Below are 18,137 nucleotides of genomic sequence, written 5' to 3'. Positions count from 1 at the left end.
GATGTTACATAGCAACAGAGAGATAGCCTTGTTAGTTGGTCTGAAGAAGTGGGTTTGTCCCATGAAAGCTCATCACCTAATAAATTATTTTAAAGTGCTGCTGGACTGCCTTTTTGTTTTGATAGAGATGTTACATTAGTCTGGCACTGTAAAGGGGTTTATGCAGTAGTGAAAAGAGACTTAATCTAAATGATACTTTGGCTTAAAGGCCTAATAAGTGATGTAAAATGGGTCGTTTCTTAGGTGAATTGGGATTAGTCCCTTAAGGGATGGAAGGACTGAATCCTGCCTGTATCTGATCATGTGGATCCTTTTTCACATTCCTCATAATTACGAGTTGCCTCTATTTATTAAAAAGTCTACTAGATTTTAAAATACATATAAAACAGACTTTTTATATATGGAACGCTGGTGCTATGACTCAATCTTGAGTTCATTTAGTGCCTGCTATTCTTCTTATACATATAACCCCAAAGTCACTAAGACCACTGACAAGGGAGAGTGAAATCTCTGCCTGCCTTAGTTTAGAGCGATCAGGCTTTTAGCTCATGCTGTAGAGGCACTGGCTTTAGCCTTATTGGCCTTACATACAGGTAAAACTCTGTTTGCCCAGGATGAAGTTTCACACTTGCACAAGAATTCTTGCACCACTCATATCTCATATAGGGGTTATACAGGAGCATCTGCCTGCTGAACAGCTGCATTGGATTGTTGTGCATTCAAAATGCACCACAGGAATTGTCTCCTTCCTGGTAAGAACTGTGGCCACTTACAAACAAAAGGGAGACTAGAGAAAAGTTTCAGGGAACAAAAAGGGAGAAACTGATAGACAAAGGATTAAAGATCAAGAAAAAATTCGAGGGCTGTTTTAAGATGATATAAAAGCATGTATTTCCTTTTCCCTCTTCCCTCTTCTGTTGTAATTTTTTATGAGGGGCAGGGACCAGACTTCTCTTATCTCCAAAGCGTCCAACACCCTTTGAGGTGCTATATACAAAAACAAAACAAAAAACAAAACAAGACAAAACAATAGATATACACTTACCGGTCACCTTCCCTTAGGGCTTTCATTTGCTTTCCAATTAGACATGCAAACAGCGAACCAGTTCTAGCACCTGGAAGGAAATTTTCTGCTAGGCCACCAAGCCAAACATCAATATTATTTGGATTCTTGTACAGTTCCATTATTTTTTCAGCTGCCTTCTTATTAGCTATTACTGTGTTCAGGTCAGTTTGAGTTTCCAGTCTTGGTAAGCCACAGAATTCTCGCCAGTCATTGTAACCTAAACATATTAAGTTTATAGAGAGATTATTTCAAAATCTGACTGTTTAACATAGCATTTAAAATTAACTCATTTATAGGAGCCAGATTCTAATACCCTTAATCACAGCAAGTGGCACTTTCCTTTGAAAAAAGATCTAGTAGAACTAGCTGAAATCAATAGGCCTATTCACAGAATGAGGTACTATTCAGTGTAAAGGCACCAAGATTTGGCCTTCGAGGCATATTGAAGCTACATTTTGTTAAGGAAGGCAAAGTTAGATATAAAATAACATTTAAGTTTTTGACAACTCTGAAAAGACTTAATGATAGAGCAAAAGGAAAATTCAGAAGTTTGGGGTTAATACAAATTAGGATGAAAAGGCTTAGTTGATGTATTTGTACCTTTAATCTAATTTTTAATTAAAGAAAGGGAGCAAAAAATAGACAGCCTAAAAATAAAAAGAGACCTGCCTGCTCTGTGAAAGTCTTACTACATTCAGCCTGCAGCTGCAAAGTTGTCTCTTAGAATTAACAAAAAGAGTGAATGAAAAAGGTTTCCAGATGCACATAGGGTTAGATAAGTGCATGTAGTAAAGGTTACTTTATAGTGTGTCATGTCAGAACATGAAAAAATGAAAGATGAAGACAATTGCTTCATAATACAAAATGACATTCTCTCTCTGTCTGGAAAATCTAAACCATTAAAATCACTTTGGTGACAGGGTTCGACCAGCTTACACTGAGATGACTCCCTGGCATCCAATGATACTCGTCAGGATGGACACTGGTAGTATGTATAACTGTGACTAAGTCAGGAAACCAGAATCACAACCAGGCCCATGGTGGGCCATAGATGGCATCTGTAGTCTCTACGCTATGGTAGTAATAATGACCCACCACCCTGACCAGCAGCTTTAGTACGACATGACTATAGCTCAACAATACCCATATCCAAGCCCCAATTGTCTTCATTATAGTCACTTTTACTCTTTCTAGCTGCATCTACACTACAAACTAAATTCAAAGTAAGGGGGTGCTTCGAAGTAGCATACAGAGCATCTACACGTGCTTTTCCTTACTTCAAAGTTAACTTCGAAGTATGGGAGGCGAACTTCGAAGTCACTACTCCATTCCCAGGAATGGATTAGTGCCTTACTTTGAAGTTTAAGTTAGAAGTAGGGTGTATGTAGATGCTCTGCACTCCTTACTTCGAAGTAGAGGGTTCGCTGAGGAGGCAGAGCCCCCTGGAGGACACAGACAGTCTGGCCAGCCCAGGTAGGGCTTTACAGTCCCAGCCAGCTGCCTTAAAGAAAGCAGCCCCTGGTAACTACAGGCAGGAACCTGACACTGCACCACAAACAGGGGCAGCATGAGTTCTCTCTCGGACTGCCTCTGCTTGAAGCACCAGCCAGCCTCTGCACCCCCAGCCACCATGGCTGCACACCAGAACCCCAAAGACTCACAGTGCCCAGGCAAGGGCTGTGCCAGGAGGGGACCCTCCTACTTTGAGGCTGAGCTGAAGGACCCCCTCGCTCTGTGGGGAGTGGAAGATGTTCTTTGCCAACCAGTGCCCACCAGCACAATGCCGAGGCCTTCAACCAGCTGGCCAGTGGGCTCGCAGCCCGAGGCCACCCCAACTGCACTAGCAGCAGCATGCGCCCAAAAGTGAAAGACCTGAAGCAGGCATACATCAAAGCCCATGATGCTGCTAGCCAGCTGGGGACACAGCCCATGCACTGCCCCCACTACAGGAGCTGCACAGGCTCTTAGGGCTGAGGGAGGAGGCCACCTCAGAGAATCTTGTAGACACCACCAGTCCTCCTGCGGACAGCAAGGATGAGGCGACCCCTCTGGCACCACTAGCCCCCTGCACAGGGAGTGGCCCACCAAGACTGAGAGCAAGGACAAGAGCGCCAGATATGGGACCCTCATCATTGCCCTAACCTCCAGGACAACCAGCAGAAACTCATCAAGCCAAGCTTCACCCAAGCCCCAGAAGGTCGCCACTGGTATGCAGGGGGTGAGTGAGATGTTTCAAGGGCTGGGGATAGCTCCTCCCCTCCGCCCCTGGCCCCTGGAACAGTCCCACAGCCCACACACCTGGGGATGGGAGAGGGGGAGGGAACATGGCCTGACCCTTGCCAGGTGGGAACCTCTGGACACCTGGGATCGCATGGGGCGCACTGGCCATCAGGCGGCAGGGGAGCAGGATGGGATCCAGCGGAGTGGAGACCTTGGCCCCTCAGGGGTTGGGATCCAGCACTCACAGGCCATCCTCCTGTCTCCTTTTGTCTCCAGAGGTTAACTGTTGGGAAGCTGCCACAGCCAACAGGAGTGGGCCTCAGCTGTTGGGGGCTGGGATGCTGCACCATCACCCCAGCTTGCATCCCCCTGCAACCATGGCTGGGCCTCCCCAAGATGATGCTGGAGGGACCAGCAGGTGGCTGCCAACAGGGCAGTCATGTGGGAGAGGACTCAAGTGCTTTGGGACTGGCTGGCGATGGAGCCAGACATGTGGGTGCGGCTGGCCAGCAGCCTGGACACAGCAGCCCAGATCTTGGCTGCCCTCCTTGCCCAACCTCCCACCCTTCTCCAGCCAATCCCACAGCCACGCCCCTGCAGCTGCCCACCCAGCAGCCACCCACTGCATGGCAGACTTGTCACCGGCCACCTGTATCAAGCTGGCCTGGTGGCTACACCTGGCCCAGCCCCAATGGCTCTCCGCACACCCTGCAGAGGCTAAGCCTGAAGCACCCACACTCCAGCCCTTCCTCTCTGTGTTCCCAGCTCTGTGGCAGCCCCACTGGGGGTTCCCAGCCTCCAATGCCCCTGGGCAACTGAGCCACCTCCCATCCCAGCCCCCTTCCAAGTTCAGTCCCCTCACCTAGCCCCCTGACTGCCCCCTTGGACCATTCCCCCCTTGCACTGTAAATAGTTTCACATGTTGTTCTGTTTTGTTATACAGTTACGTTTATTTCCCAAAGTAAAGTTTATTGCTCCCCCTGTGTCCCTGGTGCTTGGTGGGAGAGTGGTGGTAGGGGAGTGGAGTGGGTGTGTTTGGTGAGGGGTCAGGGAGTGTGGGGGAATGTGGTGCAAAGTGTGGCTGGGAGGTCAGGGAAGGCCCTGTGTGAAGGCCTGGCACAAGGCCTCCCAGACCCTGATCATGTTCTTCTGGGCCTTGTGGCACAGGGCAGCCAGCAGGTGTTCATACCAGGCCCCTGGGTCCATGTCCCACCCCTGGATAAAGGGCTTCTGCAGCTCTCCACAAGTTTGTGGAGGGCACAGCAGGTGAAGATGACCAAGGGGATATTTGGGAGGCTGATGTCCAGCCTGGTGAGGAGGTTGAGAAACTTCCCTTTCGGCCTCCCAAACACCCATTCTACTGTGCCCCTGGCATGGTTGAGGCGACCATTAAAGTTGTCCTGGGTGGCATGGTGTGTCCAGTATAAGGCCACATGAGCCACGGGTGCAGGAGGTACATGGTGTTGGCCATGATGCAGGGGGGCTGGCCCTCAGTTGACCCATGCCACGCCACCCCACCCCACCTCAAAGTGGACGGCACACAGCCCCAGCCTCCCCAGGGCACAGAGAGGGCATGCCTGGTAGCCTTGAGCATGTGCAGAGTGGGGGTGTTGTGAGGGGCCCTTTAAGGGGTCAGCTGACTGTGAGCCCAGAAGGGCTTGTCGGCCATGCAACCCCCTGCCTGCATCTTTTCCCAGCCCCTTACTTTGAAGTGGCAGGGAGCCTGGAGCTAATTGTGTGTAAACATTTTACTTTGAAGTAGTGGGGAACCTACTCTTGAAGTAAGGCAGGGTGCATTTTGTGGGTAGATGCTCTACTTCAAAGTTTCTTACTTCAGAGTTATTTTGCAGTGTAGATGCAGCCTCTGTGTATTCCTAAATGAGTCTCTTTAGCTAGACATAGCTATTACTTAATAATCTTGCTAGTACATCTCCAGTATGCTTAAAATACAAGTAGTGAATTCTCGATCATTCACACAGGAAACCAAGAAATAAATAATAGACCTGGGAGTCCATGATCACGTCCACGCTGTAAATTTAATGATGCTAAGTCCAATGATCCATTATTGGACAATACCACAAGCCTTTCTGTTAATTCTTCATTCATCATTTGATCCTGCAACAGTAGTTTTGCTGACTTTGCTAGCATGCCTCTCAGTAAAGGGTCCAAACCTCCTTTAAAACATAATTCCAATACAGTGTGAAGGCAGATATGAAAATAAAATCCTTATACATTTTCTTAACATTTCTGCATACCCTTTTACCTCTATATTTTTAATATAATCAATCTTAAGTGTCTTTAAATTGAAACAAACAATTACATCATCCATTTTGTAAGGAAAATAATATAGTTAAAAGGCTCTATCTGTTTTTTTAGACAGCAGCTACTTTGCTAACAGACTGATTATATGAAATGAATCAGATGTTTCTAATCAATGGTGTTTGTGTGCTTCAAAAGAGTAGTTAACCAAAAGAAATTGTCCCAATTGACATTAATTCTTTGGATGTTGTTCAACGACCTGAACCAATGAGGCAATTAAATGAATGTTCTTGCCTTTATAAGATTCTAAAATGCAATTAGGAAAAGGTTTGAAAAATGTTGCAATAAAGTGAAAAGATGTAGTCCACATAAAAACATACCTCCCTTAATGAGTCTCCAGGGACTAAAGAAAACTTCATGCATATGAAGATGTGGGAGGTCTGGGTCATCTTGATACTGAGCATTAAGTCTCTTTATTATTGGGTGTATTGTTGCATGACCAAATCGAAAAGCAGCTGTAGCAAATACATTTGAAACGGTGGGATTTACTGTGTGATCATAGCCTTTATACAGATCAAGATATTGAGTAAAAGCATCTGGACCAATGATTTTTGGAACATAGTCTCTTAGAGTAATAATCTGAAATAAAGAAAAATGTCTCAATTAATATTTGCATCATGTATTAAACTTCCCACTAGCATAATACATTCCCATCCAGTGATCTATAAGCACTTTTACAAGCATTAATTGATTAACACTCTCAACAAGTCTGTGAGGTAGTTAAGTAGTATTACCCTCATTTGCAAATGGGGGACAAGGAGCTTAAATCTCTTGCCCATGGTTATACACTGAGTCATTGGCAGGGCTAGGACTAGAACCCAGTAACAGGCATCTAAATCTCCTGGTGCAACCACCAGATCAAAGTCTGACATGGACAGAATGCTAAAGCTATCTATAACCGCTTCCTTTGACTTCAGTGAGGTTAAGAACTCCCTGGTGCCAAGTATTAATTTGCATCCTAAAAACTGAACTGGTACAGTATAAATTAATGATCCTGTAAATCAAACCAGCTCAGTCAGTAAACAGATTCTCTTTTCAGTCACATGTTTAACTGTTCACTCCCAGAATCCTTTGTTAGACATTTGATACAAAACTTCAGCCAATGAATGTATAGTCCTAGACCCATACACATCAGATTTTATAGTGGAAATGCTGATAAACATCTCCTATCAAGAGCTTTTCTAATATAATAGAATTACTGAAACATATTGAAAGTTCATTCGTAATGCTGACAAAAAAAGAAGGAACGATATATTGCACTGAATAAAATAAAACTCTATTACTGATTAAGGATTATGTATTTTAAATTTTATAGACTATGCAGTAAATTGACCAGACAGACACATTAGAAGCTTGATACAATGCATAAAGAAGTCTAGCAGGGATAACATAGTCTCTTGATATACTGCCTTTCATTATTTGGGCATGTCACACAGAAAACAAGATCCAGTGAAACCTATAAGATACGATGCCACATATTTGCCAGCATTCACGCTACACAGAGCTGCATGGGAAGCTGTTAATATTCCTAAGTGTCTTATACATCTCCCTGGTCTTACATGTGCCATAATAGCTCTCTATATCTTCACACTGCTCCTCCAACCATTTTACCTTATCCTTTCTGGCCACTTTCCTTACCTCATTGCATTTCACCCTATATTGCTGCTCTGCACTCTCAGAAGCATTCCTTCTGGTTTTCAACACTCTGTTCTCTGGGACCAACTCCAGTGTCTCTTGCATAATCCTCTTCTTATTGATCTTCTCTTCTTCTGGAACAGTCTGCTCAATTGCCTCTTCTATTGCCGTGGCTAGCTCTTTGAATCTCTTAGCTAGGTCTTTCTCGGTGGCCACATTCCCAATCTTCTTTATGAGCACTGATCTGTACACATTCCCTATTTCTTCCTCGCCTAGCCTCGCTACATCTCTTCTCTTCTTAAACTGTGAATTACACTTTCTGGGAGTAAGGGAACTTTGAAGTTCGGTGCGTACTTCAAAGCACCCACAGTTACACTGCCTGTCAGGGCTTTGAAGTTAGTAGCTTCGAAGTTTCTGTGGCAGCCATTATACATCGCAGCACCTCATTAGCCTCCTCTGACCTGCTGCTTAGCATGCCCCCTTCGAAGGATATAGATACTACAATTAAATCCACTGAATTAGTGTCCCTAAATGAGTTAGATCAGCTCAGATATATTACTCAATGTCATAGGCTGACCTCATTAGTCTGTGATAGTGGTAGAGTTAATGAGTAGCTGAGACTCATACAGAACAATGCCTTGTACAAACTATTTTGTTTAAGGGCATAATGTTTCATCTTCCTATCCACTAACGTCAGAGTGCACTGAAGCCTACTTTGAGATTTCTGATTTGCTCTTTTCTGCTAAAAAGTACCAAGAACCATTCTGAGCTTATTAATACAACTATTTGAAAACAGAAAACACATTTAAGGCCAAGGAACTGACTTGGTTAATGTAAGGAAGCTGGAAGAGAGGCTAATGGCTTGTCTAAAATAGACAGATTACATACTGATTCTAAACAAAAGGAGTTATTTTTCCATGTGTCAGGACTGCCTTCCTACTCTGACACTCCTAGTGCAGAAAGTAGGGTCTGGCAAAAACCTTAAAAACACCTTGCCTGTAAAAACAACAAGGAGTCCTGTGGCACCTGATAGACTAACAGATATTTTAAAGCATAAGCTTTCATGGACAAAGACCCACTTCATCAGATGTATGAGTGGAGGCATTTCAGAGAAGTATTTAAAGAGGGAGTCTCAGTTAAGGGGAGGGCCAGAGCTGACAAGATCTATTCAGTCAGGGTGTGGACAGTTATTGACAGTTAATGTTGACTTGTGAACATGAAGAGAGGAGAAATAAAATCAGTTCAGTCGGGGGTGGGGGTGTGTGGCCCATTAGCAGTAGATAATGTGGAGGTGCAAACATTAAGAGCAGAGAAACTGCTTTTGTAATGGGCCAGCCACTCCCAGTCTCTGTTCAATCCTTGGTTGATGGAGTCAAATTTGCAAATGAATTGAAGCTCTGAAACGTCTCTTTGCAGTTTATTTTTTATTTATTTATATATTTATTTTGTAGAACTGCTGCTTTTAAATCTCTCACTGAGTGTCCAGGGAGATTGAAGTGTTCTCCTACAGCTTTTTGTATGGTACCATTCCTGGTGTCGGATTTATGTCCATTTATTCTTTTACATAGATAAAGGAATAAAAGAATAAATGGTCATAAATCAGACATCAGGAACGGGACCATACAAAAACCTGTAGGAGAACACTTCAATTTCCCTGGACACTCAGTAACAGATTTAAGAGTAGCAATCCTACAAAAAAAAAAATAAAACCTGCAAAGAGACATTTCAGAGCTGCAAAGAATTTGCAAATTTGACTCCATCAACCAAGGATTGAACAGAGAGTGGGAGTGGCTGGCCAGTTACAAAAGCAGTTTCTCTGCTCTTGATGTTCACACCTCCACATTAGCTACTGGTAATGGGCCACATCCTCCTTGACTGAACTGACTTCATTTCTTCTCTCTTGATGTTCACAACTTCGCTGATAATGGGCCATATCCACCCTGACTGAACAGATCTTGTCAGCTCTGGCCCTCCCCTTGACTGAGACATCCTCTTTAAACCCTCCACTGAGACCCTTCGCACTCATGCATCTGACGAAGAAGGTCTGTGCCTACAAAAGCTTATGCTCCAAAATATCTGTCAGTGTATAAGGTGACACAGGACTTCTTGTTGTTTTTGAAGAAACAGACTAACTTGGCTACCTCTCTGATACTTTCCTGTAAAGGCTCTGCCTGGCTGCCCGCAGGTGAGAGCCCTCTGTTAACCCTTAACAGGCATTCATTCATGACACCGTATGTATTCTGTTTGTAGTACAACCAATAGTCTCACATGGTATATACAGATTTCTAAAGGTCACAAGGGTGAGATGAGGATCAGACAGCTAGCAGAGGAGAAGCGATCCCACAGAAAGCACAGTAAGGACCTGCCAGACACCCACTACACATGCAATAGATGCAGCAAGGACTGTCACTCTCGTGTGGGCCTTCACAGTCACAGTAGACACTGCAAATGATGATCCCAAATGGAACTATGAAGGGCGCGATCCATAGTCTATGTAGACTGAAGGATGCCTACTACCTACTAAAGGTCACATTCTGTATTTACAGTGAAATCAGAGTTCAAGTAGAAGGAGAGGGACATTTTTTCATGATCATTAAAGTCTGTTTTCCTTCCTAATAATCATCAGGAAAACTACAATCTAGTATCCAAAATATTTCAGTTGTTACTAGCAATTTGAGACTATGTGAAAAGTCTGTGCTCTCTGAAGTGTTTCAAGTCCAATATTTCATATCCAGTACTATGGATTATAGCACAGAGACAGGATCAGTGTGAATAAAGAGAAATACCATTTCTCCAATTGAAACACTACTAAAGAAAAAATAGTTGTATGACCTAACTATAAAATTCATGTCCAAATTCATAGCTTACAGCTTACAGTTACATTTGGATACCTGCATGCAATATTTGCTCTACGGCTCTCTGAATTGATCAATTCACTCTGTAATCTAAGGAGAGATTTATCAAACCACAATGGAATGGTTGGGAGAGATATTATATTTGAAAGTAAAATGAAAAAAAAATCTCAGAATTATAATCTTAATGCAGAAGATTATAATTCTTGATAGAAAAATCCTGGATGTTAGAAGTTTGGTTTAATTATGAGGGTTTCTAGGTACTGATTTAATATGAAACTCAGTCTCTCTATTTTCCGGTCTCCTTCATTATGTCTCATATTGATTCCTCCTATCCAAGCCTTAGGGCCTTAGGCTTATGTCCTGAGGCTTGTGAATCAGTTGGGCAGTATGAAGCTTATGAGTTTTTAATGGAGAAAGAATACTTGTTTATAGATTCTGCATTACAAACAAGATAAACTTTTGTATCCAGTGTAATGTAGAAGACTTATTCACTTTTTATTTGTCTCTTTTTCCAAAAGCACTATAAAATGAGAGCTAGAAAGAATGAAGAGACTTCAGTACAATAAATAGAAGGAAAAGTCTGAGGAAATGAAAAATTAGTTAGAAAATGCAGTCAGACTCCAGAAAAGTTGATAACAGAGGGGCATAGGACTAACACAAGCAAAAGCCTCTAAATATTAAGAAGTTTGAGAAAAGAATGGAAAGCTGACCCCCAAGATCTGAAGTTGCTAATAGAGATTGCTAGGAAGGCAACATGACTCTAAAGAGCTCTTCAACTCATGAATACACATTTCCAGTCTTTTTCCTGAATAGATCATAACAGAGTCACAGCAATGAATGGGGAACTAAGCAGTCAACCAACCTGATGTAGAGCGCCAATAATTTTGCGAGCTTCTTGGTAAACTGTTTCCGAGCTCCAGTGCATGTTCAGCTTTTTCAGTGCTTTAGCCAGGCGGTTGTGTTCTCGCAGCCACAAGGTGTGCATAGCTGTCAATGAGATTACTTCATTAGACCTGCTCTCCCCAGCCATAAAGCATTCAATCCTTTCAGTTTCATCTGAGTTGGGGTCTTGTGCACAGGGAGATGGAACCTGGTCTACAAAAGGCATGTACTCCAGACCATTGTCATAATATTGCAGATTTACTCTAAGCAGGCCTTCTTTGCTTGTAAAATTCCTCACTTTGTTTTCCATAACAGGTGTGCTGCCATAGACTGTGGAAGCATCAAGGAAGGAGGTTAGGCCATTGATCTGTTCTCTTGGATTTAACACTGATAGATTTCCAAAGAGAATGCCGTGATCACCCGTGCCACATGCAGGAGATGAGCGCTGAAAAGGCAAACAGCCTCTTCCTGGGGATAGTGTATCATTGGCAAATACCTGTGTAATAAAATAGATATTTTCTTCAATTAAAATAAAGTAGCTGGACTGGAAATGACTTCTTCACCAAAGGCTCCATAAAGGTTTCCATTCTAGCCATTGAACATTATAAGTGATAACAGATTTTGCATGAGTTTTCTTGTGCCAGAAAGGTATGTGCTTGTAATTGTGTGGTGAATTTAGCTGCTTATACTCACATGTAGTGAGGGTGCCCATGGTCCAGATCAGGACTGTGCAAAAGCTCTTGCTTCAAAACATCCATCGTCTACAAGGCACATGGATGGGGGAGAATCTGCCTTAGTAAAGAGCTGATCCGAAGCTCATTGAAACAACGTAGATTTATAGAGATGCCTTGGATGTCAAATTACATCAACACCCCATCTACTTAAATAAGCTTGGGATCATACCCTAAGTATTCATCTGATTAGCACGGAGGACTCTCCCCTGAAACTCTTAAAGAGAGTAGTTACACAGATTCCTTCTGGTAAGCCTCCTTAAATGAGTAGGAGGAGGACAAGTTCTGTTTACAAGTAGGAACCCAAAGGAGGAACTCTGAGTCAGCAATTCTAATTTAAGAAAATAAAATTAAGCCCTAAAATAAAAGCAATCTTCTTTCAGAATGTCTGAAGGCTATTTGTCCTCTTTCATATAAAGCTGCATTTATAAACTGTAGTTTTCTGAAAATCCCATCATTTCCAAATTCTAACAATAGACTACCATGAACCTGTGTAATGAGACATTGTGAGCCATAACACAGAAGTGTCAAGCTCAGGAGTTTCAAAAAGACACACCTCCAATGAAAACTTCTATTAAAAACATAAATTTGAACTTTGAGGAAAATATATACTTTCCTAGGCACTGATCTTTTAGCACTGGTAAGCAAGTACAGGTAATGCTTACTGAAGATCCTGAAATATCCCCTGGGGGAATCAGCTGCAGACATTTGATAAAGCAAAACACATCAGCTTTGAAGAGACGCCTGGCCTAATCTGCTTTTCTTTTTCTTCTTGTTTGTTTGCTGTTCAATTTTTGCACAAATACTATAGCAGTAAAAGAGCATGGAAAGACATATTAACGTGGTAGGCATCCTACAAGGTGATACAATTGTCTTTCATATTTGCTTGTTTGTTTGTTTGTTTGTTTGTTTGCAAGAGAAGGTGGTTTTAGAGAAGTGGCAGACAACTCACTCAGTGGTGACATAGGCACATAATAGAGAGAGCTGGAGTATCCTGTGAAAAGATGAAAGAGGTCTGGAAGGGCTGGAGGAAAAGCATAGGTGCTAAAAGTCTTTTTAGGGGGTATGGAAATAGAATCTGATCTAAAGCAGGCGACAAAGGCTAAAGGCAACTTTGGAAAGGAGCCTCCCAGTTTTACATGGTGGTATTTTTATCTCATTTGTTAAATACAGTTTTTCTAACTACTGAAAGCTCATCACTGTAGGGAGTGCTATCATCATGTTACAATACTCATTCATTTTCTAAGCTTATTAAAATCTGTTTGTTTAAGAAATTCTTTCCTTTCTTTCCTCATTAGCCAATGACAGGTTGAACCTCTCTAGTCCAGCACCTTCAGGACCTGACCAGTGCCCAATGAGAGAATTTGCCAGACCACAAAAGGTCAATATTATCTAGCAGCGTTACCAACACTTCCACTGCATACTGGGCTCTTAGAAGACATGCAGGGGTAAATTACAGCTGACTAACATCACAGAACACTGAAAGCCAAGACTGGTGGCTGTAAACAATCTTTATGGGACCACAGAAAACTTGGCCACAGCCACGATAAGTGGCTGTCTGGTTAAGTAAAATCATGCCAGAGTATGGATGTTGCCAGATGAAAGAGTGCTTTATTACAGAGGTTCACCTTATATTATAATTTCAATGGTATGTTGTTATAGTGTTGTGAGTAAAAACATATAATTTGTTTATTTTGCTGTTAGTTCCTTCAGTTGACAAAATTGTTATTTTCCTTTGGGGTTCTTGTATACAATCGGTCCCCATTATTAAGTCTCTTGCTGCTATGGTGGTCTCTACCTCCCTTCAGCAGGTAGAGTGGGCAAAAGGCAAGGAGTCTATTCCAAATACAGTTTCTTAGACTGACAACAACAGAGTGAGTGCTATGTCCCTTTGACTATCTCTTGCTTCTAGTTACCAGGAAAGGGTTGGAAGACTGGCTGTCATTGAAAGAAAAGTGTGCTTGGCCTTTAACTTAGTAAACAGAGAGGACCACAACAAAACAGACCAAGAGTCTATGGACTTCCAAGCAAATATTCTTTTGTTAACTTTCTCTGCAATTTTAATTCAGATCACTCTGTGCCTGAGCTGAGAAAAACAACATTATTGAACATTAAGGGACTGGCAGAACTGCAAAATGAAGTCCTTTTCTTTTTCATGGGTTAAGTAGTGTGCTGCCCAAGCTGAATGGCAAATGAAGGTTTTCTATTTTTTCAAACAATGTGGAATACGACCTGAAAAAAAATCCCTATTTACTGAAGTGTATATAAAGTTCTATTTTTCTCTAAAATCAAATGACTATTTCTACCAATGCATTTATTTGCAAGGAATATTTTAGGAAGAAAAGAAACCCAGCAAGGCTATAGTAGCCTTCCTTGTTTAGCTTCACTTAAAATTATATTAGAAATACATAAAGGAACTTACCAATGGTGAAATTCTTCTTGAATTTTTGAAATTCTAAGGCTACATCTTCACCACAGTGATCAGCTGACAGAAGTTACTAAGTTACTAAGGCTGTGTTTACAGTACAAGATAAGTTCGAATTCATTAATATCGATTTTGTAATTCTGGAATTTATACTTTCAAACTTAACCATCCTCACCCACTTACATGCTCCTCCCAAAGCCAACTTATTGCTGCCACACTCAATTGGCGAACATAGGGCTTGTCTATGCTACCTTCCTACTTCGAAGGGAGGATAGTAAGTAGGGTGTCAGGAGATTATTAATGAAGTGCTGCGCTGCATATGCAGCCCTTTATCAAGCTAATTCTACCCTGCGGCAACTCTGAAGTGTTAAACTCCTCAAAATTTTGAGGAGTAAAGGGACTTCAAAGTTGCCCAGCACTTCGAAGTACCGGCAGGTTAACCATGGATACATGCAAGCGGGCACATGGAAGTTTAACATTTTGGAGTTGCCACGGGGGAGAATTGGCTTAATGAAGTGCTACATATGCACTGCAGCACTTCATTAATAATCTCCCGACACCCTACTTCCATCCTCCCTTCAAAGTAGAGAGGTAGTGTAGACAAGCCCATAGAGTGTTACAGTAGTGCAGTGTGGGAATCTATCCCACAGTTTCCTCATCCCTGTAGTGTTCTGGGGATGCTCACTGATATTTGACATCAGCTTCCCACATTGCATTTTCCTCTTTCCCCTCCCGTGTTAAGAAAATATCCATTTTTCTCGTTGGACGGAAGGAAAAGTAAGTCATCCACAGAGAGGGAAAAAGAGTTTACAGAAGTGTCTCTCTTCTGTAGCTGAATTCTCAACTGGCCATCCACTGAATGTCCCCACTCCCATCATTGCATCTGATCCTTGAAAATAATACAGGGACCCTGAACAGCTTGAAGAAAGAGAAGGTAGGAAAGTTTTTGAAAAAATAGAATTGCTGAGGGGAGTGTCTTTGGCTTTCTGGTGCACTATAAGGCTTTTGCACACAAGCTGTGTTCTCAACTGGTCAATCATTGAGTGTCCCCCTTCCATGATTGCCTTCGATCCCTGAAAATAATGCAGGACCCTGAATGTATTCTCAATGTTAGAAGAAAGAGGATGGAAAAGTCTAGGAAAAAAGATGTTTGCCTTTGCTCTTCACTACACAGTAATTACGAACAAGGGTGATGGCAGTGAAATCTCATACACTGAACTTATAAGGGAAACTGGGATCTCAACTAGCCCTCACCCCTGTGTTTCTGAAGGGATCAAAGCATGAAAGCATATAAGAAATGTTAGCAAAAAGATTTTATAACAGAAACATCAAACCAGCAGGTGTCTGCAATAGACAGCAAGGTCCCAAAGGTATTTTTGGTGGGGGGAGGGGGAGGGGGCTGCTGTGGTCTGCAGCTGAAGAGATGGTTGGAATCCTGAAGTAGCTCAAGCAGTCCCCTTGACAACATTAACAGCTGGGGGAGATATCCCCCTGATGGCTGAAAGCACCACTGGTCCCTTGCTAGGGATGTGGGGGGAGGGGTTAAGTGGGGAACCAGGTGCAGTGGTCCTCCCAACTATCTTAGCCTCCAGGGTCACTTCCTCCCAGTGGCAGCAAGCCCTCAACTATCTTAGCTTCAGGGAAAGACTTCCCCATGGCAGCATTAAGGGCCACTGGTCCCATGCTGGGGGCATGGGTGGGGTTGGTGGGGGGCCAGTTGAAGTGGTCCCCCCGACTATCTTAGCCATCAGAAGAGAATTCCCCCCAGCGGCTGCAAGCCAACAACTATCTTAGTTTCTGGGGGGAGATTTCCCCCAGTGGCACCAAGCTCCCAAATGTCTTAGTTGCTGGTGGAGAATTAACCCCAGTGGCTGCAAGTCCCCGAAATTCTTTCCTGCTCTTGGACCCTTAAATGTGTGCAAGCCAGGACATGGTGCTGCCTGGAAGCATGGTTAGCACCGAACAGCAGGCACATCATTTTATTGAGTCAGGGCTACCCACAAGATGTGGCTGAGCATGGGAAAGACCTTGACTTGTTTGGCACCTGTGGCGGACAGAGGGGGGGAGGTTGTACACAGATGTAAACCACTGAAAAGAAGTTTCTCAGCCTCTTACAAAAGCACAACCCCCACAACAGTCCTGTTGCCATGTGGTGTAGTGGGTACCAGCTGGAGCTGGGCAGCACAGAAAAAAATAACAAGTTTAGAGACAGAACCACAAACTCCCTGAAGGGGCTATTTGTAATGGACAGGTGCTCACAGCGCTAATTGTAAAGAAAGCAAGACATTTCTCAGGCTCTCAAACAAACGTGAGCCCACAGCCACAGGCTTGCTGCTTCCACTTTGAAATTCATGGTCTTCCTGCTACCTAATTACCGAGGACCTGGAGAGCAGTGGCCAGAGCGGAGCTCTGTGGGACATTGTGGGTTACATACAGGACACCTCTGGAGGGTAATAAAGTCGAGTTTAAGAAGTGACGCTTCCAAACTGGTCTTTAATTGAACTTTTGAATTCGAGATTGATGCAATACCCATCAGGTAACAATGATATAATCTCAATATTAGAGGTTCCTAAATTGAGCTAATGGTATTTAAGGTGAAGACTGTCACAAGGTAACTGCCTTAAATTCGAATTTATCTCATAGTGTTGACACAGACACAGTTGTAAAATTCCAGTCAACGGGTCATGTCCACACACAAAAGCAGATCCAAAAAGCAATCCACTCTGTTGGCAGAGAGACACCAGACTCCTCAGCCACTCTCTGGACAGAATGGCCAATCAGAAGCTCAGCAAGCAGGGCTGCCCAGTGGACCGGAAGTCATGTCTGTTAACAGAGGGCCCCTCCCAGGGCATCTACACGACCTTTTTGTTGACAAAAAATGTCAACAAAGGCATTATTCCTCATCATGGAGAGGAAGAACACTGTCAGAAGTGCCAAGTTTTGTCCTGCCCCCCCCACCAGCCCCTCCTGCAGCTGCTCCTCCTGCAGCCACCCCTTCCGCAGTCACCCCTCCAGCAGCTGTCCAACGTGCGGCAGACCTGGCACCAGCCGAGCGCCTCAAGCTGGCCCAGTGGCTGCTGGCTGAGGTGGGCACACCTGGCACAGCCCCAGTGGCCCCTCCTGCGCACCTTGCAGAAGCAGAGCTCACGGAACTCCCACCTCAGACCTACTTCCCCATGGTCCCAGCCCCACTGCAGCCCCGCAGGATGCCCTGGACCCAGGGCAGTAGGGGCGGCTGTAGCCAATGTGGATCCCAGCCCACCAAGCCTCTGGGCAACTGACCCTACTTCCATCCCAGCCCCCCTCCAAGTTCGGTCCCCCACTTGAGTCCCCTTCCAGTTCAGCTCCCTCCACCACAAGCCCCCGCCTCCCCACTGTCAACCATTCCCCCCTTGCACACCAAAGGTTACCATGTTCCATTCTGTTTTGTGAAATACTTTATTTCCCACATTAAAGTGTGTTGTTCCCACCTTAATCCCTGGTGCTTCGTAGAGGAGTGATCGGGGGGGAAGTGTGAGGGATGTGGGGGTGGTGTGGGGTGTGGGGTGTGGCTGGGTGTGGGTCAGGGCAGGGCCTGCATGAAGGTCCAGCACAGGGCATTCCAGACCCCATCCATCCGTGCCTCGTGACACAGACCAGCGAGTGTTTGCTCTTAGCTGGCCCCTGGGTCTGCAGCCCAGCCCTGGATAAAGGGTTCCCACTGGCTCTCCACAAGGTTGTGGAAGGCACAGCAGGCAGTGATGACCACAGGGATGTTTGGGAGGCTGACATCCAGCCTGGTGAGGAGGCTGAGAAACCTTCCCTTCAGCCTCCCAAACACCCACTTGACTGTGCCCCTGGCATGGTTGAGGCAACCTTTAAAGGTGTCTGGGGTTAGCATGGTGTGTCCAGTTTAAGGCCTCATGAGCCACGGGTGCAGCAGGTACATGGCGTTGGTCATGATGCAGGGGGGCATCATGACATCCCCGAGTGGGAGATCCCGCAGAGGGACATACTTGCCCTCG

At 44.1% G+C, this 18,137-nt stretch overlaps 1 protein-coding gene across 1 annotated transcript in view; it reads right to left on the bottom strand.

Annotated features, from left to right (window-relative positions):
• The window catches only part of TPO (thyroid peroxidase), an 89,363-nt gene that overhangs the window by 41,538 nt on the left and 29,688 nt on the right, over positions 1 to 18,137 (bottom strand). The window contains exons 8-11 of the mRNA XM_074989141.1: positions 10,958 to 11,473; positions 5,926 to 6,184; positions 5,290 to 5,460; positions 1,046 to 1,283 (exon numbers count right to left, since the gene is read on the bottom strand). Of these exons, the coding sequence (XP_074845242.1) occupies positions 1,046 to 1,283; positions 5,290 to 5,460; positions 5,926 to 6,184; positions 10,958 to 11,473 (1,184 nt within the window). The remainder of the gene's footprint in view (positions 1 to 1,045; positions 1,284 to 5,289; positions 5,461 to 5,925; positions 6,185 to 10,957; positions 11,474 to 18,137) is intronic.

This window comes from Carettochelys insculpta, chromosome 3 (genome assembly GCF_033958435.1).
Source record: "Carettochelys insculpta isolate YL-2023 chromosome 3, ASM3395843v1, whole genome shotgun sequence".
NCBI classification, from domain to species: domain Eukaryota; kingdom Metazoa; phylum Chordata; order Testudines; family Carettochelyidae; genus Carettochelys; species Carettochelys insculpta.
This window is presented reverse-complemented; position numbering and strand designations above follow the sequence as displayed.